Raw genomic sequence first — 27,363 nt, forward strand, 5'->3', positions numbered from 1 at the left:
TATCTTTTATCAATGTTTGCACTTTTAATCTTTGTACAGCGCCGCCCTCGTGAATGTGTTAGCATTTAGCGTAGCCCCATTCATTCCTATGGATCCAAACAGGGATGAATTAAGAAGTCACCAAACACTTCCATGTTTTTCCTATTTAAAGACTGTTACATGAGTAGTTACACGAGTAAGTATGGTGGTACAAAATAAAACTTTTGTTTGGAGCCATAGGAATGAATGGGGCTAGGCTAAATGCTAACATTTACACAAGATTAAAGGTGCATGCATTGATAAAAAAAATAGGTATGCATTAATTCATCTTAGTTGAGGTAAGAACATAGTAAAATATTGAAAAACAGTGTTTTTTTCCTTTAACACCAGGTGTAACCACCAGTCTACTAGACAATATAAAATAACAAAGATCACCACAATGTGTGTTTTTCACAATAAACTGAGTTTAATTTATTAGGGCATTCCTCTGAATGGATTTGACTGGCTGTGCTCTGACAATTAAACAGACATTTCCGCTAAATTAGAGGAAAAGTGAGTGGGCCCTATCTCATTGTTTGTAATTGCCCAACCCACATAATGGTTCCAAAGCCCATGGATAATACTAACCACTATAACAACTGGTGTCAATATTTTCTTGTCCAATCCTTGTAAAGTACAAATTAATATAGTTTATATATTATTATAATTTATATGCTGAATCCGTAAGCCTGCACATTGTGTTTTGTTTTCCTACATCAACATTAACCCCATTTGTTTCTTGACACGGTTGCTTTAAATTGTGTTTTACCAAAACATGTCAAGCAGTTTTAATGTAACTAAACTATGCAAAATGAATCCAGTTTTTCATTGATTCATTTAGGCAAGGCAAGTTTATTTGTATAGCACATTTCATACACAGAGGTCGTTCAAAGTGCTTTACATAGAAACGAGAAAACAATATATAAGAGAAAAATTTTTTTTTTATTGTTAATCTTTGACCTTTCTAAATCTACATGCATCAAACACCATTTTAATTTTCAAGAGATTCACACTTGTCAAAACAGTAAGGCACTAATTTTTATTCTTCACAAAGGTGCGTTGATTTTTTTAAACTTTATTCACAATATGCTTGCTGCAGTCAATGTACGACATATAATGTAAGAAACTATATTTAACTTCAAGTAACCTCATGCTGTTACTGTTGTATGATAGCATGATAATTCATGATCATAATACATCAAAACAATTTTAATAGATGTCTCACTTTACGTGTATTTTAATATTTCAATGTTCTGTTTAATTGTGTGAAAAGAACCTTGGCTTTAAAATTGAGCACAAATGCAGTTCATGACATGTCTATGGACCATTTTTAAATTAAACATTCTGTATATTTGTTTGATAATATTAACATTATAACTTGTTATAATGTTTATGTTATCCCTTGCTCATAGAACTTCCTTTTACTTGGATAAGAAATCAAATTACAGGTAAGATTTTCAATATGAAAAGTCAATAACAAAAAGGAAAGTTGGCCCATCACAGATCCAAATATAGGAAACTATTTTATTTAAAGTTCTCATTGCAGGTGATGTTTAGAGACAAGTACAGTAGCTCCTCATCAGACAATAAGAATATGATGACTTTTGCTATTATGTATGTCTGCAATTGTAGTTCAGTTAAACTTCATTCCGTGGCAAAAGATTGAAATATTCTGATAATGGTTCAAATATTTTTAGCGTCAGAATGTGTTTAACTGATACTCTAAACCATTTATAAAACAAGGCATAGATGATGGGATTCATACAGGAATTCATGCTTATTATCCAGCATGTTACATTTATTACATTGTCATCAGGTTTATGTAGCTGAGTAAGAACAGCTATATAGTACGGTATAAAACACAAGAGGTAGACGGCCACCAAAATCCCTATGGTTCTCATAGCCTTGTCTTGTAAACAGACCCTTTTACCTTTGAACGAAATTAAATTCTGAGCCTGTTGTTTTGCTATGCATAAGATTCTAAGATACAAAGAAAGGATGGTACAACAAGGTCCAATGAAAGTAACCATAAGGTCTGTGATAAAATATTCAAATTTGACGACAAGTCTACATTCTCCTAAACAATTCTGACTCTTGTCTGTGGGAAATGTAGCATGGCTTAAGATGATGATACCAAATATGAGTGACCAAAACCAAATCATAACAATACAAAAAATTGTTCTAATATTTGTAACTCTTGTCGGATATCTCAGAGGGTCAGTGACAGCAATGTAACGGTCCACAGAAATGATAATCAAATTACCAAGAGATGCTGAGATAACCACATAAAGAAAATATGGAAATAACGAACAAAATGTCTCTCCAAAGTACCAGCATGAATCGATCAATTTAATGCCCTGCACTGGCATAACAATCAGTCCCACGATCAGATCCGACACAGCCAGAGAGAGAATGAGCAGGTTGGTTGGGGTGTGAAGCTTCTTGAAGTGAGAGATGGAGATGATCACCAGCAGATTCAGAAACACAGTTAACATGGATATTGCAGAAACGAAAATGTATAAAATAATGTCCGTAGCTTCTGCTTTGAAATCTTTGATGCATGATAAATTGATGTGTGTAAAGCAGTAGTTGATAGAATGAGTATCCAAATCCGATTCACTTTCATTGAACATTTCAGTGATTACTTTGAAATTAAAAAGATGGTTAAAAAGATTTGATTACATAGCTATTCTGAAGCTGAGCATAATTCCTCCTGTATGAAAGGTGTTCTTTTGACTGCACTATGACTTATATCTGAAGAAAAATGTATTATTCAGCATTTAACCCTCCCACCTTTTTAATATTACCAGGCCTGAGAATGCTGGTCGATAACGTATTGTAGTTGATTACTTTTTAATATATACAAAGTAAACCTTTAGGTATTTGTAATGTTAACTTCATACCTAATTGGATTTTGTGGCATTTAGTTTATTTCTGTTTTAAAGCCACAATATGTAAGATTTTTGTAATAAAATATCCAAGAACCACTTGCACAGTGTGATATAATTTATGCAGTTGTGTAGTTAGATTCAGAGATGTATAAAGTACTAGGGACCCAGACTTGAGTAAAAGTACAAGTGCTCTATCAAAAAAGTGACTTGAGTAGAAGTTGAAGTGCTCTTTAAGCACAGCACTTAAGTGGAAGTACTAAAGTATTAAACATGCTTTGTACTTAAGTATTGCAAGTAGTTTATTTTAAAATATACTACTCAAGTACTGAAAGTAAAAGTACAAGTATTGTGTAATGTAGTTATTAAAGAAAACAGTCAAAAGTTTGAATATAATATTGTTTATATTATTTCAAATGTTTTAGCTAAAGGACACTCACAATTCCTTTGGCTGTAGCAGGAGTACAAAGACAGGACTGTTCAGATAATTTAGATTAATTTAACCAAATAATTAAATATTAGTCGATATAATGGTAATAGGTACAGTAAAGGTACAAGGTGTTTCAATGAACTTAAGTTTCCTTCTTTCACGCACACTCGCCCTTTCTCACGCATTCTCTCTCTCTCTGTCTTTCTCGCGCACTTTGGTTCTCTATTTGCTTCACTTTGTCCACAACCCCGGCTCATATTTGGGAGTGAGAGGGAGGGAGGGGTCCGCCCTTCACTATCTCCGATTGGTTTAGAACACGATCTGTGTGTGTTTCTAATGTGTATCACCGCTCTGGCAGTGATAATGTGGGTTTGGAATGATTCGTAACATTTGAGTGTAACGAGTAACTATGCAGCACATAAAAAATGTATCGGAGTAAAAGTATTAAACTCATCGAAAATATGTACTGAAGTAAAAGTGGAAGTAGGAGAAAAAATATATACTTCAGTAGAGTACAGATACTGTCTTTTAGTACTTAAGTACAGTAGTGAAGTAGTTCTACTTCGTTACTATACATCTCTGGTTAGATTATACCAAAAATTCACAAGGATTTATAAATCCACATAAATTCCTATTTTAAATAATGGCTTGTCCCCTGTCATTTTCGTCCATCAATGACTTAATATGGATGTTTAAACAACATCTCCCATCATTTCACTCTTCTTCATAACGTTATTAAGCTTCGCCTTTGTTATTGTTTTGAAAACACCAACTTTAGTGGTGAAATCCTACAGATTGTGTCTTTAATCTATACTGGTTGCAAATGTTGTCAAACCTGGCAAGTCTTTGTGTGTCATATTTTTAAAGGGCCCCTATTTTTTCCGTTCCATGATTTTACATTTCTTTTGGTGTGTAAGTGTGGGTTGATTCATTTTATTACACAGATCTTTGGAGTGCTTGATTTTGATTGACCAGTCGCGACATTTGCTGGTTTGTATTCCCAGATCACTCAAAATGATTAACACACGGTAACCCGGATGCTGCAAATCATTTTGACAAGTACAGTTTGATATTACACACAATTAAATACACTGTAAAACATATGTAGAAATTACAGTATTACTGGGTATTACTGGCAACTAGCTGGCAGTAACTTACTGTAGATTTTACATTTATGTTATGTAGTGACAACAGTTTGTTCAAAGTGAAATGAACATGAAACATTTATAGTCTTTATCTTCTACAGTAAGTTACTGGCAACCAGCTGCATAATTTCAGCAAATTTTTTACAGTGTATAAATATGTCTTTAAAGGTGGTGTGTACATTTTAGCGACATCTAGTGGTGAGATTGCGAATTGCAACCAACGGCTCACACCTCAATTTTAAAACGCATATGATAGCCGCCACAGGACAAACATGTCATCATTTAAGAAAACGTAAGGACGAAACACGCTCTTTAGAACAGTTTGTCCATTTAGGGCTGCTGTAGAAACATGATGCCAACTTCCATGTAAGAGGATCTGTGGTGAATGTAGATAAAAATGGCTCATTCTAAGGTAATAATAACAATACAGTTCATTATCTAAGGTCTTAATACACCACTGATAATATAGTTGGGTATACTATATTCTAAAAGTTACTTTAATAACATATATGACAGCAGACCCGTCGCCAGACCTGAGTCTTAAGGGGGGCATATGAAATGCATGGGAGGGCACACTTATTATTAGCCTACAGTACGTATACTTATAATAATATATACTCTATTCGCGCAGCACGTAATCATCACATTAAACATAACCATCAGCAATATGATCAGATAGCCTTTAGCCTACACCACAGTACATATAGAAGCAATTTTATGAATATCCATAAATCTATACAACATATTACATGTAACACCAGAGGCATCTCTCAAACATTGCATTTTAAAGTAGTCAACAGAGGGATATGCATTGCCATGAGAAACGTGCGCACACACACACACACACACACACACACACGCACACACACACACACACACACACACACACACACACACACAGACTTTGAACCTACGGTAATTGAGTGGAGGCAGCGCTGTCGTCTCTCCCTTCCCTCCTGTCAGTACAGCGGCAGGCAGCGTTTCTCCGAGCAGAACCTCCTCATTAATAAAGTGTCCACTCGGAATTAAACTTGTGAGTGAGGTCCTTTTCAAAAGCAAGCTGAATCACCGCAGTGAACAAGTCCATATCTTCTGAATGTAGTAGTCTGTTAGTCCCGGGGTCGGGCTCCACGGAGCTTGCATCAGGCTCAGGCTGTCGTCCAGGGTCTCCTTCTCCAACATCAGGCGTCGATGTCGTTTCAATTTTGGAGACTGTTGGTGGGCTTTTTAACCATTTGCGGAAAATAGCCATCTTAAAGCAGTATAGCTAAGCGAAAACTCATCTAGTTTAAAAAAAGTGCGCTAACTGTTGAGCGGCTACACTGACGTAGGCTACGTGTCGTACGTAGCCTCGTGATAGGCTGTTGCAGTGTAGCTAGATTCCCATCAATCAAACAAAATCACACCATTGTTTTTTATATTTTTAATGTTTTAATTATAAAAAATACAACATTAATGCAACAAAAAATTAGCAACTATGATAATTTAAAATTACAGTATTTTTTAAATACTGGGGGGGGCACAAGCGTCTTTGAGGGCGGGCCCGGCCCCCTATGGCCCGCCCATAGCGACGGGTGTGTATGACAGTATATTTATAAATGATTAAACCAAACAATGTGTTTGTGACGTTTGAACGTCTTGTATTATCTTAAAACTGAAAGTAATCATGTTTTCCTCCCGGAAGGTCTGCATTCGTTAAAAATGAGCAAAGAAAATATTTTAAATCAATGTTTAATGTTCTTTATCTTACTTATTTATAAAACTTTATAAATCTGATAAGACCATTAGCTTCGCGCTTAAAAATAACCAAAGATTTTTGATTTTCTTCCTATTTAAAACTTGACTCTTCTGTAGTTACATCATGTACTAAGACCGATGGATAATTAAAAGTTGGCTGCAGGAGGCGAAATGATTTTACGCAGTGCCCGAAAATAGTCCTCTGCTATTGAAAGTTACCAAGGGGACTATTGTTGCGCACTGCGTAATAACATTGCACCTCTTGCAGCCATGTTACGGCAGCAAAGTCCATGATTATTACGCCAGAATGAGAGTATAGTTCCTAACCATATCTGCCTAGAAAATCGCAGCTTTTAATTATCCGTCAGTCTTAGTACATGATGTAACTACAGAAGAGTCAAGTTTTAAATGGGAAGAATATCAAAAGTCTTTGGTTATTTTTTTGTGCGATGCTAATGGTCTAATCAGATTCAATGGATTATGCTAAGCTATGCTAAAAGTGGTAGGGCCAGACCCGGAGATCGGACGAATGGATTCCAAAACTGTAAAAATCTAATGTTTAACTCCCGGGGAGCTGGAAAATGAGCATATTTCAAAAAAGTGGAGTGTCCCTTTAAATGCTCAAGCATTTGCTAAATGATAAAAGGTTAATGCAAAGGTGGTGGAGTTAAAGTTAAAGGGATAGTTCACCCAAAAAATGAAAATTCTGTCATCATTTACTTACCCTCATGTTGTTACAAACCTGTATAAATTTCTTTGTGATAAACACAAAGGAAGATATTTTAAGAAATGTTCGTAATCAAACCGTTCGTGGACCCATTTACATCCATAGTATTCGTTTTTCCAACTATGGAAGTGAATGGGGTCCACGAACAGTTTGCTTATGAACATTTCTCAAAATATCTTCCTTTGTGTTCATCAGAACAACAAAATTTATGTGGGTTTGTAACAACATGAGAGTGAGTAAATGATGACATTATTTTCATTTTTGGGTGAACTATCCCTTTAAATATCTTTGAAAGAGGGCTGAAAAGAGCCATATCATGATATGCAAGTATGATAGTTTGCTAGTCTGACCCTAGCTTAAATGCCACTGAGCAAAAGAGACAGGCTATGTTATATTTATATATGTTATAGTCATATAGACATTACATAAAGTAGACTAAATAATATAAAATAATAAAAGAGCAAACACATAGAGCAGTGATGTGACCCTGAAAAATTGATGTGACCATGATATATTTTTAACTAGTAACATTAGATGTTCAGGCAGTATAGCTATGTTCAGTTAGATTAGGGCATTTTTTATAAGATTAATGTTTAACATTTACACGTGTATATGGTTAGCTTTATGCCTATATTTTGTTCTTGAACTATCCAAAGGTGATTACAAACATCAGTTGAAAAAGAAAACATTAAGGGCTGAATAATTTTATTCCAGTTATTTCACATTCACTGACATTGATTTTGACATTTGTTTACTTTTAATATAAACAGACACTGTCTTGACATTTTTCAAACAGCTGTTAATGGTACTATGTTGATGGCACAGTACCAAGGTCTGCACCGCAAAATACATTACCAAAACAATAATGTGATTTTATTTAACTTTTAATATAACACACATCTGGTCCCTTTCAAGAGGGTAGGCCTACAAATGGTCACTTGTTGCCTCTGTGAACACGCTCAAATATTCTGACGATGGTTCCAATATTTTCAGAGACAGAATGTGTTTGGCTGATATTCTAAACCATCGATAAAACAGCGCATAGATGATGGGATTCATGCAGGAATTCATGTACATAATCCAACACATAATATTGATTACAGTCGATTCGTTTGAATCATAACCTGGAATAAGAGAGGCTATGTAATACGGTATCCAGCACAGAAGATAAACCGTTATCACAATTCCTAATGTCTTTGCTGCCTTCTTTTCTGATTTGCTGGCATTTGTTAAAGAGTTTAACAGCCGAGCTTGATGTTGTGCTTCACAGAAGATCTTCCCATACAAAGATATGATTATAGAACAAGGGGCCGCTAAAGAGACAATGAGGTCTGTGACAAAATATTCAAACTTGACAGTAACAATACAGTCCCCGTAACAAACACTTTGATTTTTTGTATAGAAGATTGCATCGTATAACATAATAACAGAATAAATGCTTGAACATAACCAGTTGATAATGATACAAAAAATCGCTTTGTTGGTGGTGACCCTCGTGGAATATTGCAGAGGATCTTTAATAGCAATGTAACGATCTACAGATATAAAAACTAAGTTACCAAGAGATGCTGAAACAACCGTATAAAGAATAAATGGAAATAAAGAACAAAACGTCTCTCCGAAGTACCAACAAGTCTCAATGTATCTGACACCCATCAAGGGTATAACAATCAGTCCCACGATCAGATCGGCCACAGACAGAGAGAGAATCAGCAGGTTAGTTGGAGTGTGAAGCTTCTTGAAGTGAGAAATAGAGATGATCACCAGCAGATTCAGAAACACGGTGAAAAATGATGCTAAAGAAATAAAAATGTACATAACGATGTACTCCGCTTCAGGTTTGACTTCTTTGATGCATGACAGATTGTTGTTTGAAAAGCAGTATTGGATTGTTTGGTTGCCTGCATCTTTCATTCCCCTATTAAACATTTCAAATATTGATTGTCAGTTCAAAAGTGTAAATCAGAGAAACATTTTGAGTTGTTGATGTTCAAGGTTAGTCTGGTTACTTGATGTTTTGGCCTTTACTTATACTAACAAAACACATTAGTCCCACCCATATTTTAAATATTCATAAGTAAGAAATGCTTAATGTAAACAGTAGTGAATTGTGTACTTTGTGTAAATTCACTCAAAAAATGTCTGGGTTATTTTTGACCCATAATGGGTAAATATTGGAAAGAACACACCACTGGGTAAAAATTGATACAATGCTGGATTGTTTTATCCCCACTGATGGGTTATTATACACTCTAAAAAAACAAACGGTGCTATATAGCACCAAAACTGTTGCTTTGGATCGTAACCATAGAAGAACCGTTTTTAGTGCCATATAGCACCAGTGAAGCACCTGTGTAGAACCATATAGTGCTTTGTAGAACCAAATGTGGTGCTATAGTGGTGCTATATGGCCCCTATATGGTTCTACACAGGTGCTACACAGGTGCTACACAGGTGCTTCACCGGTGCTATATGGCACTAAAAATGGTTCTTCTATGGTTACGATCCAAAGCAACAGTTTTGGTGCTATATAGCACCGTTTGTTTTTTTAGAGTGTACCCCATGGTTGCATTACAACAACCCAGCATGTGTTCTGTCCAATATTTACCAATTATGGGTAAAAAAAATAACCCAGCCATTTTTAGAGTATTGCGTTACTTTATTCGGTAAATTATAGTATAGACGGTTACATCGGACACACGTGATACACGTCTGGATCCGAACCTTACTTCCGGTTTCGTTTTTTTAATGGTCTGACTAGTTACTAAACTGATCTCTTGAACGAATGCCTCGTCGAAAATAACAAATGTTTTGGTTTCCTAGGTAATCTATGTGTTGTTTTTTTGCTTGTTATATAAATAAACTACGTTTAAAGAACTTTGTTATTATTTATTCTTAGCGGAGTTTACCGGAAGTTACGTGCGGACCGCGACAGCCGCTTGTTTATGTTGTTACTGCTGAAACGGTCTATAGTCCTATATTGTTTTCCACCGCACAAACTTCCTTTAACTATGCCGGAAAATGCCACTCAGGCAAGTTTACTACAATTTACACTAGTTTAAATGCCAGTAAAATATTTTCTTTAAATTTTATTCTTGAAACAGTAACACTGTACAATAAAGTTCATTAGTTACATTAACTAACATGAACACACCATGAGCAATACATTTGTTACAGTATTTATCAATCTTTGTTAATGTTAGTTAATAGAAATAAAGCTTTTATTGTTTGTTCATGTTAGTTCACAGTGCATTAACTAACGTTAACAAGATTTTAATAAAGTATTAGTAATTGTTGAAATTAACATTAACAAAGATTAATAAATGCTGAATAAGTGCAGTTCATTATTAGTTCATGTTTTCTAATGTAGTTAACTAATGTTATAATGAACCTTATTGTAAAGTACCCTTGAAACATTAGAGCCATCCTCACTGATGGACACATGATTTTTGTTGTGGTTGATTTAGCTTTATTTCCCAAAATTATAGGTCAGTTTACCGGATTAATCCGGCCTTACTTATATTAGGACATTTAAGTAGTTTTTACAAACATACCTTAAAAAAACCTTACAGGTGTGCATCTTCTTGACACAAAACCATGGCATTGATATGAAGATATGTCTGGTATGGTTAGATTAAACTTTTCAGATGTGTTAATATCAGATGTATTTTAGAAATGTAAATTGAATTATTCCTAAAGTTTTGGAAGCTCAAATAGAAGTGTGCAAATCCTACTGCACTTCAGGCGTTTTTTGGTGGAGCAGCTGAAGATGTTTTTGAATGTGCACACGTTACTTTAAATTAATTTTATTAACAGTTCATGGCTGACAGGTATGTTATGGCCTTTTTGCACATTAGATAAATTGGATGCTTGCCATTCAAGCATGTAAATGATAAGAAAACAATAATAACTTTCATGTACAAGTAGGAGGTGTCATCGTTTGCTTTGTTGTGAGATAAATAAAACTGACAGTTACTGATGTAAGCGACCCCAGAGAAGAGAAGCTGTTGCATCAGTGTGTGTTTATTTTCACACCTATAATGAGTGATATGAATATTGTTCAGTGTGCAAATACATCTTCAGCAAAACATAACAATTATAATTGGTCCTCAGAGTTTTAACACCATTCAAGTTTCTAACTTTCGTAATAGTATAACAAAGTGATGATGTCACTGTGTTCTACACACGTGACTTTCTTGAGAGAGGCCAAACCTGTCAGTGGCAAAGCCTGTATTATAGTATTAAATGACGGCTATTCTTTCGATTTTATACACTTTTTGTCCACTTTCCTGTATTGTTTTTCATTATCCTCTTTTGTGTTTTATTTTTACTGACTGTAAGTTATACTTAAAACAGATGAACTGCTTACAACAGCTATGCAAATGAAACTCAGATCTACTAAGACCTGTCACCCAACGACTACAGCCCTATTGACTCCCCCTATGCCAGTGCATTCATGAAATTAACAGTTGAAACTGTCAAAATGTCTTTCAAGACAAAACTTAAGTCATTGCTTTTGAAATATTACTGCCCATGGCTCAGTATTGCTCACTTTTGAAAATGTTTCCACTGTACACAGTACCTACAACCCAGTATCATGAAATTAAACCCCTAAACCGAAGCTTCAATGGTTTGAAAATAGAACAAAACAGTTGAGTAACAAATATGTAACAGTGACACGTAATATGAACTGTGTGACACGCAAAAAGGCGGAAAAACGTGTCAGTGTCACGGAAAAGACTCACAAAATTACGTGACTATAGGTACATAATTTTGTGATACAGGGTTGGTATCTAGTACACTTAAATAAAATGAGCTGTTGGGTTTAATTAAAAATATAATGTCAACAGGTTCCACACAATTTGTTTAAGTAATCTCAACAAACAATAATTTTGTTCATTTTACAAAAGGAGTTTAAGTAAACTTAACAAACCATAGTAGAGTCAACAAACAACAATCGAGTCAATTGAACAGGAAAAATGTAATTCGTGATGACAAAAGATTTGAATAATGCAATTTTATAAACTCCACCCCCTTTAATTAGGATTTAATAAGTCCATAACACTTAATCAATCAATCAGAGTGCAGCTGCACAATACAGCTTATCATATAAACCTCTTTTTAATCACAGTTTATCAAACTTATCACAAACATATTTGAAAGGCAATGTTACATTTCAAACCATTTGTTTGTTGTTTGTTTGTTTTGTTCTAAAATGTAGTTAATTTACTTATACTTGGTCATTTTCAGGGGCGGAGCGAGGGGGTGGCTTATGGGGCTCAAGCCCCGAATGTTTTGTCAAAAGCCCCGAATCTTTTCAGATCTGTCAAATGAATTCATCCAGTACGCTAGGTGGTGGCATTCGCTTTAAACGCTCCGGTCCCCCACTCAACTGAAAATGAATAACAGATGCGAGTTGAAGGCAAATAAATATGCTGAATCTCCCCACAGTAAACACATTTTTCAAAGTGTCTTTATTATTACAGTGCCTCCGTTATTATTGTAAGTGTATATTTATAGTTATGTGATTTAAATAGTGTTAAATAGCGTCAACTGATAAATTAATTGGGTAAATGAATTATGTATAATCGGGTAAAAAAAAACAAAGCATGTGATAAACCATTAATTTAATGCACTTAAAACAGCATTCTTGCTTGTGTAAATAAATAATGAGCAGTAATTTGCTTTAATAAAAAAAGTGTTGTGGCCCCTTTAAGAGTGCACGAGTATACGATGAGCACGTGAGCTTGAGCGCAAGACTAGCCGTTTCTCAAAACCAAGTACGCCGAACTCGGACTTGTGTCCTTCGTAGTTCGAATTTGCAAGTTCAGACTCGGAAGAACGAACTCCTGACGCGAAATGCATTCTGAGAAACTTTGCTGTCATAAGTCCACACAAGTCTCCTCTGATGCATCCTCGATAAAATGGGCGGATCAAGAACACATCCGGGGATTTTATGTGAACTTGGGCTTGATGCGAACTTTTAATTGGAACAGTACTTGGGCCGCGGCTGATGACGTTTCACAAGTCCACAAGAACACGAGTAAACAGAGCTCCATGCGGTGCGATTGGTCAGTTGATGGCTTTGTGTTGTTGGTTTGCGCTGTGTTTTGATGATCTCGAGCGAGCGGTTTTCGTCACGTTGTGTGTGCTGGTTGGAGATTTCTCGTATTGAGCGTAAGTGCTGTATTATGACACTAATTGTGAGTGATAAATCATGACTGTAATGCAGCTAATGTTTAATAAAGTGTTGTAATAAGGGTTTGGAAACGCTCTCTCTTTGTTGTATTAGAGGGGAGAGGTTAAATGTGAGTTCACACGCAGAGCTGTATGTCACGTGAGCTAAAGGATATGACAACTTGTTTCAAAGTAAGTTTTGTTTATTATTTTCTTTACTGACGTGTCTTTGATTTCTTAAAATGTAATGGATGCGTGTTGAATGTGTTTATACTTGCTATTCATGTGATAATTGTGTTTTTGTAATGAATGGGGTTAAAATGCTAAATGCTGCTTGTGTTATAATTAATAATAATAATTATTTGATACATTTATACCGGTATAGCGCTTTTCTCAGTACTCAAAGCGCTTTACATATGAATGGGGGAATCTCCTCGACCACCACCAATGCTTAGGTGAAAAATAGTGTTTTCTTTTGTACCTAAAGTCCTATTCGGACGGGATTAGTTTTACAGGGGACCTCTGAGAAAATCGTGCTTCTCAGAGGTCCTCTGTGTTTTTAATCCCATCCGAATTGGCCATGTCTGTGTTTTTCTCTGACGACCTCCGTAAGAATTCCAGAGCAATTTACCTACTGTTTTTCGCCGAACTCAGAAGTGCTCTGACAAATGTAATCCCGTCCGGATGCAAATGTCGGTGTTTGCCCGCAATATCTTTTGAAAACGCGGTTCATTTCGTGTTTTGGCCACCGTGATCTGCTGTAAGGTCTTACTAATGCGCGTATATTGTATTTCCTGAGTCCCATTCATTTAGATATGGATGTTTTTTCACATTCGGCAAAATAAAATAATTAAATCAAGACGAGCTGAATATCAAACACTGTTAAGACTGGCCACTGTAATATAATTAACGTTATAAGGAACTCCGTTCAAAGTTGTTCAACTCCGGAATGTTAATGTTAATTAATAAAGATAATAAATTGTTATTAATCATTATTTCTTCATTTATTTGGGTTTATTATAAGCATACAGTTATATAAAACACGTAGGCTAACGTTACTTTAGTAGGATTTGTATATTTTATTTTGATTTGTTAAAATTAAATTAATAAATTACATGTTCTGTCATCATCGGTACATAAAATCACAGACGTCCTGGGGGGCACGTTGAAACTCAAACGTTGTTTGGAAAACTAATCCCGTCCGAATAGTGATTAAGGGGCTTGTGTGCACTACTTTTGGGAGTACTTCAACTCGGCGCAGTAACACCCTCCCTCTCCCATTATGAGAGGGAGAAGGGGAGTGGATTTTTCAGGCGAGTTGAAGTACTCCCAAAAATGCTGTTCCACCATACAATATAGTTCCTCTATTAAATCCGCTTAGAAAAGCGCTACGTTTTATTTTGTACCACCAAACTTGCTCATATAACTACTCGTCTTAAATAGGAAAAACGTTTATGTGTTTGTCACTTCTAACTTTATCTCTGAGTGGTACCATTGAATGAATGGGGCTAAGCTAAATGCTATCGAAGTGTCGCAGCGCGCTCCAGCGCTTACGTGCACGCACACAGATGATAGAGGGATGTATCAACTCTTCTTAGTTAAGGTAATAACATATTTTAATATTGAAATGAGTAGACTATTCCTTTAAGTCTTTACATTGGCTTTCAGTTACATTTTAAATCTAGATCTTGTGCATCAATTTGAATAGAAAAAACATGCCCAAAAACATAAACGTCATAAGCATATCATACATTAATATTTTTCCTACTTTCACTAAATTAACTACCTAACATTCATTTATTTCCAGAATTTGAATCCTTTAAATGCCAGTTTGTACATGGTACCCACTGACTTCCGTAGTAGGAAAAGCAAATACTGTGCAAGTCTGTGTAAAGGCTACCATCAATTGTGTGCGTTTCATCATTTATCAAAATATATTCTTTTGTGTTCAAATAGCGTAAAGAACAGAAACCGATCAAGGCCTAAAGATTTGTTATTACCATGCTGTATATGTTTTTCCATTAAATTGAGGTTGGAGCTATTAAAAGAAAAGAGTCATTATACAGCATCAGAGTGGGTGGTAAATGGGTTGAGTCAGTCTGATCTAGACATAATATAAATGAGAGAACAGTAAGAAGATCAGATCAAACTCCTATCAGGAGGAGACTTTACTCATGGCCTACGAGACAGAAGATCATGAGACTCAATACTGCTTTCCTGCCATTAACTCATCATGCATCAAGACAAAACGCTCCTCACATGAATACAATATCATGTATGTGTTTTTTTCATTGCTGTCAGTATGGACTGTGTTTCTGAATCTGCTGGTGATCATCTCCGTCTCTCACTACAAGAAGCTTCACACTCCATCCAACATGCTCATTCTCTCTCTGGCTCTGTCCGACCTGCTCATAGGACTTATTGTGATACCTGTAGAGGCAATCCAACTAATTGAGGCATGCTGGTACTTTGGAGACATTTTCTGTGGATTGTTTTTAATTATTATGGCAGTGCTTCTTTCAACAACTCTTAATAATCTTGGAATCATTGCTGTTGACCGTTTTCTTGCTGTATGTTACCCTTTACAATATGAACGCACAGTAACAACGACTAAAACTTTTATAATCATCTGTCTCTGCTGGTTTTACTCCACAGCATTTAATACTGCTCTTGTAACTAACAACTATTATTTGAACAGTTCACACAGAACACATGGGTGTTATGGAGAGTGTACGTTTGTTTATAGTTTTGCATGGAGGATTGCTGACGAGATGGTGTCCATCTTTTTGCCTTGTATTGTGCTAATCACTCTGTATTTAAGGATATTTTATATCGCGAAACAGCAAGTGAAAGTTATAAACTCTCTGATAAAGAGAGAAAAACATTTAACAACAAATTCAGTGAAGAGGAAATCTGAGAGCAAAGCTGCTCTGACATTAGGAATCATTGTGGTCATTCATCTGCTTTGCTGGTTGCCAGTGTATATATGTTTTCTGCCAGCAAGTATAGAAGTGCCAGTACCTGTCATAAACACCATGCTTTGGACTGTATATTGTAACTCAGGTCTGAATCCAGTTGTATATGCTTTATTTTACCCTTGGTTTCGAAAGTCAGTTAAACACATCCTGACTCTTAACATTTTCAGACCATCATCCTCTCTGATTAATAATCATTAATGAGACATCAGTCCTGTGCTGTTTGTTTTTCATTTGTCAATCCGTCAAAGCAAACAAAGCTGATTTTAGATCAGTTAGCAAATTGTTTGCTTCTTAATTACTCCCTTTTTCCACTTACTTGGTTTTATTGATTCAATCAATTGTCTTAACGGCCTGAATGTGAATTTTGTGGTAGCACAAACAAACAGGCAGATCAGAACAGCCACATATCTCTGTGCCTTTTTTTTTTACGTTTCTCTGTTTTCACAGTGTCTCATCTGCATTACTGTTATAAGCCCATATACTTCTCACAGCAATTCTGTTTGTCATCTTTGTATTTATGTTGATACACTGTGAAAAAATTCAGTAGAAATTTGCAGCTGGGTTGCCGGTAACTTACCGTAGATTTAAATGTATGTTATTTACTGGCAACATTTTGTTCAAAGTTAAATGAACATTAAACATTTACAAGTCTTTGTTTTTACAGAATAAAACTAGAAAAACAGCATCAAGCCAAACATTCTGGGAAACAAAATCTGAAGCAAAAAACAGAAAAAGGTTGATGATGATTTCTGTTTCCCAGAATGCTTTGCAGGAGGCTGTTATTGTATAGTTTTATTCTGTAAAGATAAAGACTTGTTAATATTGATTTATTTTTTTACTTTGAACAAACTCTTCCCAGTAAATAACATAAATTTAAATCTATGGTAATTTACAGGCAACCCAGCTGCAATACCATTGTAATTTCTACGTATTTTTAACTGTTATAGTTTGATAAAAAAAACACTAAGTGGACATCAAGGAAAATAAAACGATGACCTTAAAAGCTCTTCAATTCAATATGGTTATGATTCATAGGGTCATGATTTGATGCAACTGAGCCAATTCTTTAATTATTATTAATACAAACACTTTCTCTTCAAATTACATGCTAGTTTGTCTATCTCAGCAGTATGTAAAAACGAAACTTTTTATACTGCACTGTAAATATAATAAATCTGTAGCAGCTCTCTTACCAATAATTAACTTGCTTCTCGCATCTAAAAAAATTAAAATCCTGCTTTTATGGGAAAAAAATTGACCTACATTATCAACATATTGTATAGTTTATTTTGCAAAACAGAATTTTATAAAACGTCTCGGTTACGTATGTACCCCTCATTCCTTGATGGAAGGGAACGGAGATGTTACATTGTCACAACATGTTCCATGGGGCCAATCTACTTGGAGAAGCTACTAAAAGGCCAATGAACTTGGCATGTGTTACTGTACACACACAGAAAAGAGAGATTTCTGGTGTCACATAAAGAAGTTTTATTTTTGTTGTCACAGCTGTAGAAACAATAAACAAATAGGGAAAACTGTGAGTTATTGTATGTGTTTCTCTACTGCTGGCAGTGTGACTTCTTCATATGTTCTGTGAAGATGTTCTTAACAGATATTACACAAAAGACATGTCACGTATGCTTCACTAATTAAAAACTGAATTAAAGATAAAGTTCAGACGAAAACATTAGTATTTTCAAATGAAATACATAGGCCACATAATATTATCATATTGCTGCATAGCCACTGACCAAAAAAAACTAGTCTAAAGTCAGTGGCGCGTTGCGCGTGGTTCATTATGCTATTTTAAGGGCACATGCTTGACCATAATGTATAGCGTGCACAACGCGCACACACTTTGCTTATCTAATCTACGCAGATGCAACAGTTATTTTTGCAAATCATAAATTGTTACAATAAAAAATATTAACACATGAGATAAGGGGAATCATAGTGGTGAGCATTGTGGTGATAGTTTTTATTTATTGTGTGGCTGCGTTAAAAATAATCATTCAAATAACGATTAAAATATTCTTATTTTCATAAGAAACCTTAATGTTGTTATTTTGTTAAAAATACATTAAAATAAGAATAGCCAGGACTGCACGTAGACTGAATGATGACCTCAAGTACTCTCTGTTCCATTTGCAATATAACCGGACTCGTGTCCTCCCGTCCTCGGGAGTTTGTTCTTCCGAGTCTGAACTTGCAAGTCCGAACTACGAAGGACGCAAGTCCGAACTTGGCGTACTTGGTATTGAGAAACGGCTTGTGAGTTATTGTATATGTTTCTCTACTGCTGGCAGTGTGACTTGTTCTGTGAAGCGCAAGGCTGTTCTCTATTGCCCCCTAGCGTCACTCGCCAACCCACACAGATCTCAATGATTTATTTAAATGCACAAATAGCAAGCATGAAAAAGGTAAACATTCTGTATATTTAAATCTGCTGAACATGAAAAAACTGAAGTACTAGGCAACTAAATTCCATTCCTCTACACATGCAGATATTTGCATCTGCTGGCACCGCGCCACCACTCGAGTATAAAACAAGCCTAACACAGGTTTAAAGTGAAAACATCTAGTGACAGGCTGACAGCCGGTGCTCCACAACATTGGCCACCGAGTTGGTGGAGGAGTACCAAACTTTTTAGTAAGCATTTTGTCACTAATGCCTTTCCATAATGGCACTACTGTGTTGCACCAAAACGGAGCTGCAAGCCGACACACAAGTGGACCCTCTGTGTTTCACCGATTTGAGAAGGAGACCAGCTAGACAGGAACACTATAAAATCTGTTGGACGTTTTAGGTGTCGCCCAGCCAGCAGCTCTACATATGTCTTTCAGCGAGGAACCACGGGCTAATGCCCAAGTAGATGCCACACTTCTCATAGAGTGAGCTCTTAAATTAAAAGTGCATATGATGTCATGCGTTTGATAGTGGACACAATTTCCCTTGCCTATCCAGTAAGATCATATAGAGTGAGACATCCTCTGCTTACAGCTTTCCCTTTCTGCTGGCCACCGTAACAGACAAAGAGCTGATCCGAGGTCCTAAAGCTTTGAGTTCGGTCCATGTACAACCGCAGTGCGCGTACAGGATATAACAAAGCCATGACTGGGTCTGCCTTCTTCAAGGGCAGCGCTTGCAGATTCCCCACCTAATATCTGAGGCATGTAGACGGGCCGGGGGTCTCAGTGTCATGCTGAATTCAGCAGGCCCAAACTGAAGGCACGAATCGTTGATCAATAATGCATGGAGGTTCCCTATCCTCTTAACGGAGGCCAATGCAAGAAGAGTCAAAGTTTTCATAGAAACTTGACACTCACGGACTGCAGAGGCTTGAAAGGAGAATCCTGTAAGGCTTTTAGCACCACAGACAGGTCCCAAGGAGGAATAGACAGGAGGTGCAAGTGAATTAACCATCGCACACCCCTTAAAAACAAACTAATAACCAGGTCATGCTGGCCCACTGACCTACCGTTTATCAGGGTGTGTTGAGCAGATATCCCAGCGATGTCTACTTTAACTTCTCGTTGAGAAGAACACCAATTGTCAAACAGGTTCAATTTCAGCGTACAATCCTGCTATGTGGACAGCGCTCGCGCTGCACCAATAGTGTTTGATAACTCTTGTGGTAAATCACTTTTCCACGTCCCATCCAGAGACCACACATGGAGTTTCCACAGGTCAGGACTAGGGATGGGAATTGATAAGAATTTAACGATTCCGATTCCATTATCGATGTTGCTTATCAATCCGATTCCTTATCGATTCTCTTATCGATTCTCATTGGGTGAGGGAATAAGTACAAATTTGTATGTTTGTATTAACTCGCTTTAATATCTGTTCAGAAGACACAGAACAGAGTATACATACATTATGTCTAGCAACCTCATGAACAAACTTAAAAGTAGGTGAGCTACTTCTTAAAGTAAAGTCCAGGGACCTATAGTCTAGGGCAGTGTTTCTCAACCAGTAAATGTGATAGGACTAGGAATTAAAGGAGTAGTCCACTTTAAAGATGGGGCCCATTGACTTACCATAGTATTTTTTTGACCTACTATGAAAAGTCAATGGACCCCATCTATAAAGTGGACTACTCCTTTAATAAAACAGAACTAGACTGACATAAAACCTGCAACTTTTGGTCATGCATGCATTTGTTATTTTCTTTTAAAGACATGATGCTGGACAAAATACAGCAAATAAACCTACCGAAATGCAGAGGCATCTACTGTTGCAAATGGATGCAAACCCTTTACCACAAACTTAGTCACTGCTCGGCAGAGGTGGACACTACTTGAGTATTTTAGTTTCATTTTCCAAGCATCTGTGCTTTATCAGAGTGTTGTCTTGGAAAAAAATTACTTTACTTTACTAACAAATGTTCACTACATTCTAAAGCATAGAATCATACTGTGTATTTATATTGCATATTAAAATTAATTTAATACATAATTACATAAAAATTGTGTACTTTTACTTTTCTTGAGTAAAAGTACTTTTTACTTAAGTAAAAGTAAAAAACATTACTAGATTTTTAATGTACTTAAATATTAAATATAAACCAAAAACTTACAATTATGATAATATTTGGAATGTATGTTTTCAAAAAAATACAAAAACACTGATAAAATACAAATACTTGAAAATGTACTTTTAAGTAGAAATACTTAAGTAGTGTCCGCCTCTACTGCTCGGTGAAATGTGTTTATCCTCGCCTCAGTCATTTTATTTCTCCCTGCCTCTGTAAACGGAGTAGCTAGAGGTCCACGAGAGATACTTTCTGCAATCTCTCTGAGCCAGTGTGAGAGCCAGCCAGACTCTGGCCGTCAGCAATTTGATGGACAATGACACCGGATATTATCCGTATAGTAAAAGTTTACATAATGAAATGGCGCTCACATTAACATTAACACATTACCTTCTGCATTAATAACAGATGGCGTCCCGTTAGCTCCGCTGGTGCTTGTCTCACTGGTGTTGTTGTGTATAGTGTATCAAACACGCGACAGTCCTGCAACGCGACCGTATTGTCTTATGTTCGCGTGAAATATAAGTTACTGATTCAACTGTTTCAGTGTTTCGCGAAGCCTCGCTCTGCCCACCACAAAATATAACCAAACTTTGGATCGTTCTGCTCGATGCAATGTTTGCTGCGTTCTAAACCAAAACAACACAGCGTGTGTGTGACGTCATTTGCAACGAGCGGAACCGATAAGCGGAATCGTTAAGCAGGCATGCTTACGGTTCAAAGGAATCGATTCACTGGGAACCGGTTCTTAAGTAGAACCGGTTCTCGATTCCCATCCCTAGTCAGGACACAGGTGCCATAACATGCATAATCCTCGAGAGGGGATCTGTTGCGAGGAGCGTGAGTTCTGGGAACCAATTCCTGGTGGTCCAGTAAGGCACCACCAATAAAATTCTCTTTTCATCCTCCCTGACTTTGCACAGTGTCTGTGCGAAAAGGCTTACTGGGGGAAACACATAATTGCGCAGACCCCAAGGCCAGCTGTGTGCTAGTCTTTGCTTTGAAGCTCGTTGCTGAAACCGATGAGAGCAAGATATACAGCCCACAACTCGAGGCAATTTATGTGCCAGTGCAGCGGCAAGTCCATCGTACCTGGCCAGTACCAACTGTCAGTATCAACTGTACACATGCTTCTGTTAGATGTGCTGTTACTTCGACCGAGTCTAGTTCCATACTGAGTAAAGAGACCCTCTGCACAGGACAGAGTTTCCTCTTTTTATAGTTGACCAGAAGACCCAGACGACCGAGGTGCTTGAGCACTAAATCTTTGTGTTCGCAAACCGTCTGTCAAGACTGTGCTATTATGAGCCAGTCGTCGAGTAAAGCCAGTATGCAAACACCGCTCTCTCTCAGGGGTTTTAAATCCCCCTTCACAACGGCCTGTATCGGGGGGAGAATCGAGACATGAACGTACGCGTCCTTCATGTCTATGGCCATAAACCAATGCGGTGGAGGAATGCATTGAATTATGCTTTTGGGCATCAGCATTTTGAACGGCATCTTGTATACTGCTTGGTTCAGCCAAGTCCAAGATCGGTTGCAACCTGCCGCTTTTCTTGGGTACTATGAAGTAAGGGCTGTAAAACCCTGACCTAATCAGTGCTGGAGTGACTGGCTCTATCGCATCTTTTGCCAGTTGGACCGCAATGTCCAAACACAGTATGTGCGCATCGTGAATCATCGTGCAGTGAAGAAAATGCCAGATTTGGGGGAATGCTGGAAGAACTGAATTGATAAAAAAAAACATAAGTCATTATGCAGCATCAGAGTGGGTGGTGAATGGGTTGAGTCAGTCTGATCTAGACATAATATAAATGAAAGAACAGTAAGGAGATCAGATCAAACTGTTAACAGGAGGAGACTTTACTCATGGCCTATGAGACAGAAGATCATGAGACTCAATACTGCTTTCCTTCCATTAACTCATCATGCATCAAGACAAAACGCTCCACACATGAATACAATATCATGTATGTGTTTTTTTCATTGCTGTCAGTATGGACTGTGTTTCTGAATCTGCTGGTGATCATCTCCATCTGTCACTACAAGAAGCTTCACACTCCAACCAACATGCTCATTCTCTCTCTGGCTGTTGCCGACCTGCTTGTAGGACTTATTGTGATACCTGTAGAAGCCATCAAACTGATTGAGGCGTGCTGGTACTTTGGAACAATTTTCTGTGGACTGTTTATAATCATTATGGGACTGCTTCTCTCAACAATTATTTATAATCTTGTAGTCATTGCTATTGACCGTTTTATTGCTGTGTATTACCCTTTACAGTATGAACACACAGTAACCACGACTAAAACTTTAATGATTATCTGCCTATGCTGGTTTTTTTCCACAACATATAATATTGCTCTTGTAACTAGCAACAATTTCTTTAACAGTTCACACAAAACACATGGGTGTTATGGAGACTGTACCTTTGTTTATAGTTTTGCATGGAGGATTGCTGACCAAATAGTGTCCATCTGTTTACCTTGTATTGTGCTAATCACTCTGTATTTAAGGATATTTTATGTTGTAAAACAGCAAGTGAAAGTTATAAACTCTCTTGTGAAGAGAGGAAAACATCTAACAGAAGGTTCAGTGAAGAGAAAGTCTGAGAGCAAGGCTGCTCTCACATTAGGACTCATTGTGGTCATTCATCTGCTTTGCTGGTTGCCAGTGTATATATTTACTTTGCCAACAAGTACAGAAGTCCCAATACCTGTCATAAGCACCATGATTTGGACAGCATATTGTAACTCAGGTGTAAATCCTCTTGTGTATGCCTTATTTTACTCCTGGTTTAGAAAGTCAGTTAAACACATCTTAACTCTTAAAATTTTCAGGCCAGCATCCTCTCTAGTTAATATTCTTGTGGATAATCATTTATAGTTTATATTTTTAGGACTATTAAAGCACAAACCGTTTTTTTTTTTCTGTTTTCTGCTGATCTAGCATTCAGCATTTACTTGTTTTGTCATGATTCACTACACTTAAATGTAGTTCTTGAAAGGTTCTCAAATAGTGATGAAGGTTCTATTTCCTGGAAAAAAGGATCTTAATTCAGTTATTTGGAAGCTGTCTCCTGATTCGTTGTTTTTCCTGCTTAACAGCCTGAAGTCAATAACTAAAAGCATTTTGGAAAATTGTATTGAAATACCTTATTTTCTTTTTTAGCAGGTACAGTAAGCTGTTATCTTCCATTGAACAGGTTAGTTGTCCTAAATGAAATATTATGGTTATGCAATATAATTTATGCAAATATGCTTCAGCAATGACTTAATGACTTAGTAATGATTGTTTTTAATAAAAACGCATGTACATCGTACATTATGGGTTGGTACACTGGTTCAGAAACTGCTTAATTATTATAAAGACTTTATGAAACCATTTCTATAAAATATTTTCATGCTAATTTTCTTACTGATGTGATACAACATGTGCTTAGGTTTATTTCATATCAGTTTAGTTTTCTTATGTGTTGTAATCCTGGTTGTGTTGGGAGCTAAGGTATCTCTCACATTGTGTGCATGTGAGTGTGATATGAGAGACAGCAGAAACATGCACTTAAAGTTTGACAATAACTAATCAATGGCATCCTTACATATATATCCTTATATATATATATATATATATATATATATATATATATATATATATATATATATATATATATATATATATATATATATATATATATATATACATATATATCCTTATATATGTATGTATGTATGTATGTATGTATGTATGTATGTATGTATGTATGTATGTATGTATGTATGTATATATATATGTATATATATATATATATATATATATATATATATATATATATATATATATATATATATATATATATATATATATATATATATATATATATGTGTATATATATGTGTATATATATATGTATATATATATATATATATATGTATATATATATATATATATATATATATGTATATATATATGTATATGTGTGTTTCTTTCAAAGTTGATACCCTCCCCACAATTAAATAGTAGTTATTCACTGTTAAAAACATTTAGGAAATGTACACATGTACTCATTTAACTCATTTTACTCATCACTTCACAATCAGTCCAGTTTTTCATGATTCTCCATAATTTGTTATTTCACTGCAAAATAATAGCAAAAAATAAAAAGGTCTCATAATTTTTTATAAAATGATATATTATTCTGTCATCATACAGACAAGACAACTTGATGAACATTTCTGGCTTTATTTTACTTATGCACATTAACAATCTCTTTTTCCAACACACTGCACCCCTCTACCAGCAACCCCACGCCCCACAATTAACAATCAAGTCAATCACAATCTCCTCAGCACATATCACTACATTATCTCTTCTTTCATTCTAAAGCTTTTAATTGTAAGCTAATATAATGCATTACTTTTATGAGGAATACGTGAAAGGTCTGTGTGAGACATGTGTGTGACATGTATCTCACATAAATGCCAAAAACCGGGTGAAGCAATGTTATAATGCATTTTAATTTACTGTTTTGTTGTCCTTATGATAAGTTTTATTTTAGAATTTGGGACACAAAAGCATCTGTCCACTATCATCTCATCTCAGCGTTACCAAACATGTGCGCATGCCACCTGTCAGCATTTTCAAACTTTTTAAAGAGTGACCCTATAAAAAACAATATTACACAACGCACCTCTCTCATTGTTGGTGAACATTTTTTAAACATTTATGCAGCTGAATTGGTTCATTATTTAAATAACATTTTCCTTAAATCATCTTGGCGACCCAGTTTTTAAAACTACTGTGTGACAGCTGTCTATGTTAATCAAAAAACACACATTGTATCTGTATCTTGAAGTATTTATTTGTCATATTTTTCGTATATTTGTTTTTATTATTTCACTGTTTACTAAATTATTATTATTAAGAAATTCTCAAGTAATTAATTGAACTCTCCCCGTCATGGACGAGTTAACTCGTCAATTAAGAGAAAATGTTTCCCTGCCAATGACGAGTATTTCCGGCAATCCGTAATACCATTATTATCCACCAGGTGGTCAACTTATAATACCTCTGGTTCAGCCTGATGCTTAGCCTTACTGTACACCTGGGTAGGGTTGCACCAGTCGTTCGTAAGTTCTTACTTAAACTGGGACGTAAAGTCCAAACTAGAGGCTTAGTAACTACTAGCTAGTTTATAACTAACTCTTTACTTAATTCGGTTGCACCACTTGTTCTTAAGGCAGAACGTAGCTAGTAGGTCGTAAGCTCTCCATAAAGTAATGCGTTGTCGCATAGAATGATGTTTATTTTCCTTAACCCAATCACAAGCCTTATAATGGGCAAGCAGGAAATAGTCTGAACAGTACGTAATTTCAAACTCATTCTTGTCTCACCTAAACTGAAAGTTAAAAAAAGACGTTAAAGCATATGTTATCGAACTCAAAACATTACACTTTTAATTGAAAATATATATCCCACACATGGAAGAGAAAATAAACAGGAAGAAATTTTAAATCTTATTTTAATTGATGGATACACAGAAAATTAAACAGTTCTTGAAAAGTCGTTGACGAATTTGCGGCTCTTCATAATTAATACGAGCTCATCGATGTTATATAATCTGGATGACATCTTATTCCAAACGTTATTCATGGACAGGGGCTTCCGTAAATATTTAGTTACAACGTATTGTTACGTTTAAACTAAGTTTAATGGTGCAACTCAAAAACATTTAGTAGTGCGTAAGTTGTAACTAAGTGCCTATTTACGTCGTAACTAAGCTACGTTGTAACTTACGCACAGCTGGTGCAACCGGCCCCTGATGATGATCACAGCTAGAAGGTGATGAAAATCTAAGATGATCACAGCATGCAAATTGGCATCCCAAGATCAATATCAGAGTGAAAAAAAAATGGGGCAGTGAGAGGTTTCTAGGGATAGAAAACAGATCTATCTGTGCTGTCCTGAACCATCTCTAGATCAGCTCGCCACTCACCCGGACACACTGCCTGAGAGAGCTTGTCGGCCTCACGGTGAATGGCTTGAAGCGCCCTCAGATGCTTCTGACTCCATTAAAGGAGATGGTGGGGCAAATTGCAACATGCGGCTGGAGCGTAGACAACCTGTCGGTTGATGTACACAACAGCGGCAGTTTTGTTTGTATGGACTACAACATCTTTGCCCCGTAACTTGCTTTTGAGGTGGTCGAGAGCAAGATACACTGTCCATAACTTGAGGCAATTGATATGCCAATGCAGCTGGGGTTCCGTCCAAACTCCTGAAACGGCATGCCCATTGTTGATTGCACCCAATCCCATGGTGGAAGCATTTGTGAATTCCACACATTCCTGGAGACCTGTTCTAAAGGGCACACTCACCCAAAGAAATAAAGGGTCTGACCACAGGACCAGAGTTTGGCGGCAGGTTGGAGTGATTTCCAACCCAGTGGGTGCCGCTGTGCAACACCCATCTCGGGACTCGGCTGTGAAGCTGAAGTGGTCTCATATGAAGCAGCCCGAACACTGTCACCATCGCCGTCATATGTAAAGGATTCTATGTGATGTGTGCCATCTCGTAGACCTCTTTCAAAACCATATTGAGATCCTCTGCATGTGCTATGATGAGCCAGTCATCGAGATAGTTGAGAGTGTGAATACCCTGTTCTCTGATGGGAACAAGAGCTGCCTCCATGACCTTCATAAAGACACAGGAAAGAGAGAGACAGGAAA

General features: G+C 36.4%; 4 protein-coding genes across 4 annotated transcripts; 2 read left to right on the plus strand and 2 right to left on the minus strand.

The window, feature by feature from the left end:
* Positions 1–1,655: 1,655 nt before the first annotated feature.
* LOC135746467 (trace amine-associated receptor 13c-like) lies at positions 1,656–2,651 on the minus strand. Its single transcript, XM_065265126.1, has one exon. The coding sequence runs from the start codon at positions 2,649–2,651 to the stop codon at positions 1,656–1,658; it is 996 nt and encodes a 331-aa protein (XP_065121198.1).
* Positions 2,652–7,869: 5,218 nt separating this feature from the next.
* Positions 7,870–8,859, minus strand: LOC135746459 (trace amine-associated receptor 8a-like). The gene has a single exon (XM_065265116.1). The coding sequence runs from the start codon at positions 8,857–8,859 to the stop codon at positions 7,870–7,872; it is 990 nt and encodes a 329-aa protein (XP_065121188.1).
* A 6,437-nt stretch (positions 8,860–15,296) lies between these two features.
* Positions 15,297–16,298, plus strand: LOC135746448 (trace amine-associated receptor 13c-like). Its single transcript, XM_065265104.1, has one exon. The coding sequence runs from the start codon at positions 15,297–15,299 to the stop codon at positions 16,296–16,298; it is 1,002 nt and encodes a 333-aa protein (XP_065121176.1).
* Positions 16,299–22,507: 6,209 nt separating this feature from the next.
* Positions 22,508–23,524, plus strand: LOC135738909 (trace amine-associated receptor 13c-like). Its single transcript, XM_073815932.1, has one exon. The coding sequence runs from the start codon at positions 22,508–22,510 to the stop codon at positions 23,522–23,524; it is 1,017 nt and encodes a 338-aa protein (XP_073672033.1).
* The last annotated feature ends 3,839 nt before the right edge of the window (positions 23,525–27,363 follow it).

Source organism: Paramisgurnus dabryanus, chromosome 10, assembly GCF_030506205.2.
Source record: "Paramisgurnus dabryanus chromosome 10, PD_genome_1.1, whole genome shotgun sequence".
Classification (NCBI taxonomy): Eukaryota; Metazoa; Chordata; class Actinopteri; order Cypriniformes; family Cobitidae; genus Paramisgurnus; species Paramisgurnus dabryanus.

What these genes read in the sequence shown, in the direction of transcription:
- LOC135746467 (XM_065265126.1), bottom strand. Translation starts at nt 2,651, where the DNA reads ATGTTCAATGAAAGTGAATCGGATTTGGATACTCATTCTATCAACTAC.
- LOC135746459 (XM_065265116.1), bottom strand. Translation starts at nt 8,859, where the DNA reads ATGAAAGATGCAGGCAACCAAACAATCCAATACTGCTTTTCAAACAAC.
- LOC135746448 (XM_065265104.1), top strand. Translation starts at nt 15,297, where the DNA reads ATGGCCTACGAGACAGAAGATCATGAGACTCAATACTGCTTTCCTGCC.
- LOC135738909 (XM_073815932.1), top strand. Translation starts at nt 22,508, where the DNA reads ATGGCCTATGAGACAGAAGATCATGAGACTCAATACTGCTTTCCTTCC.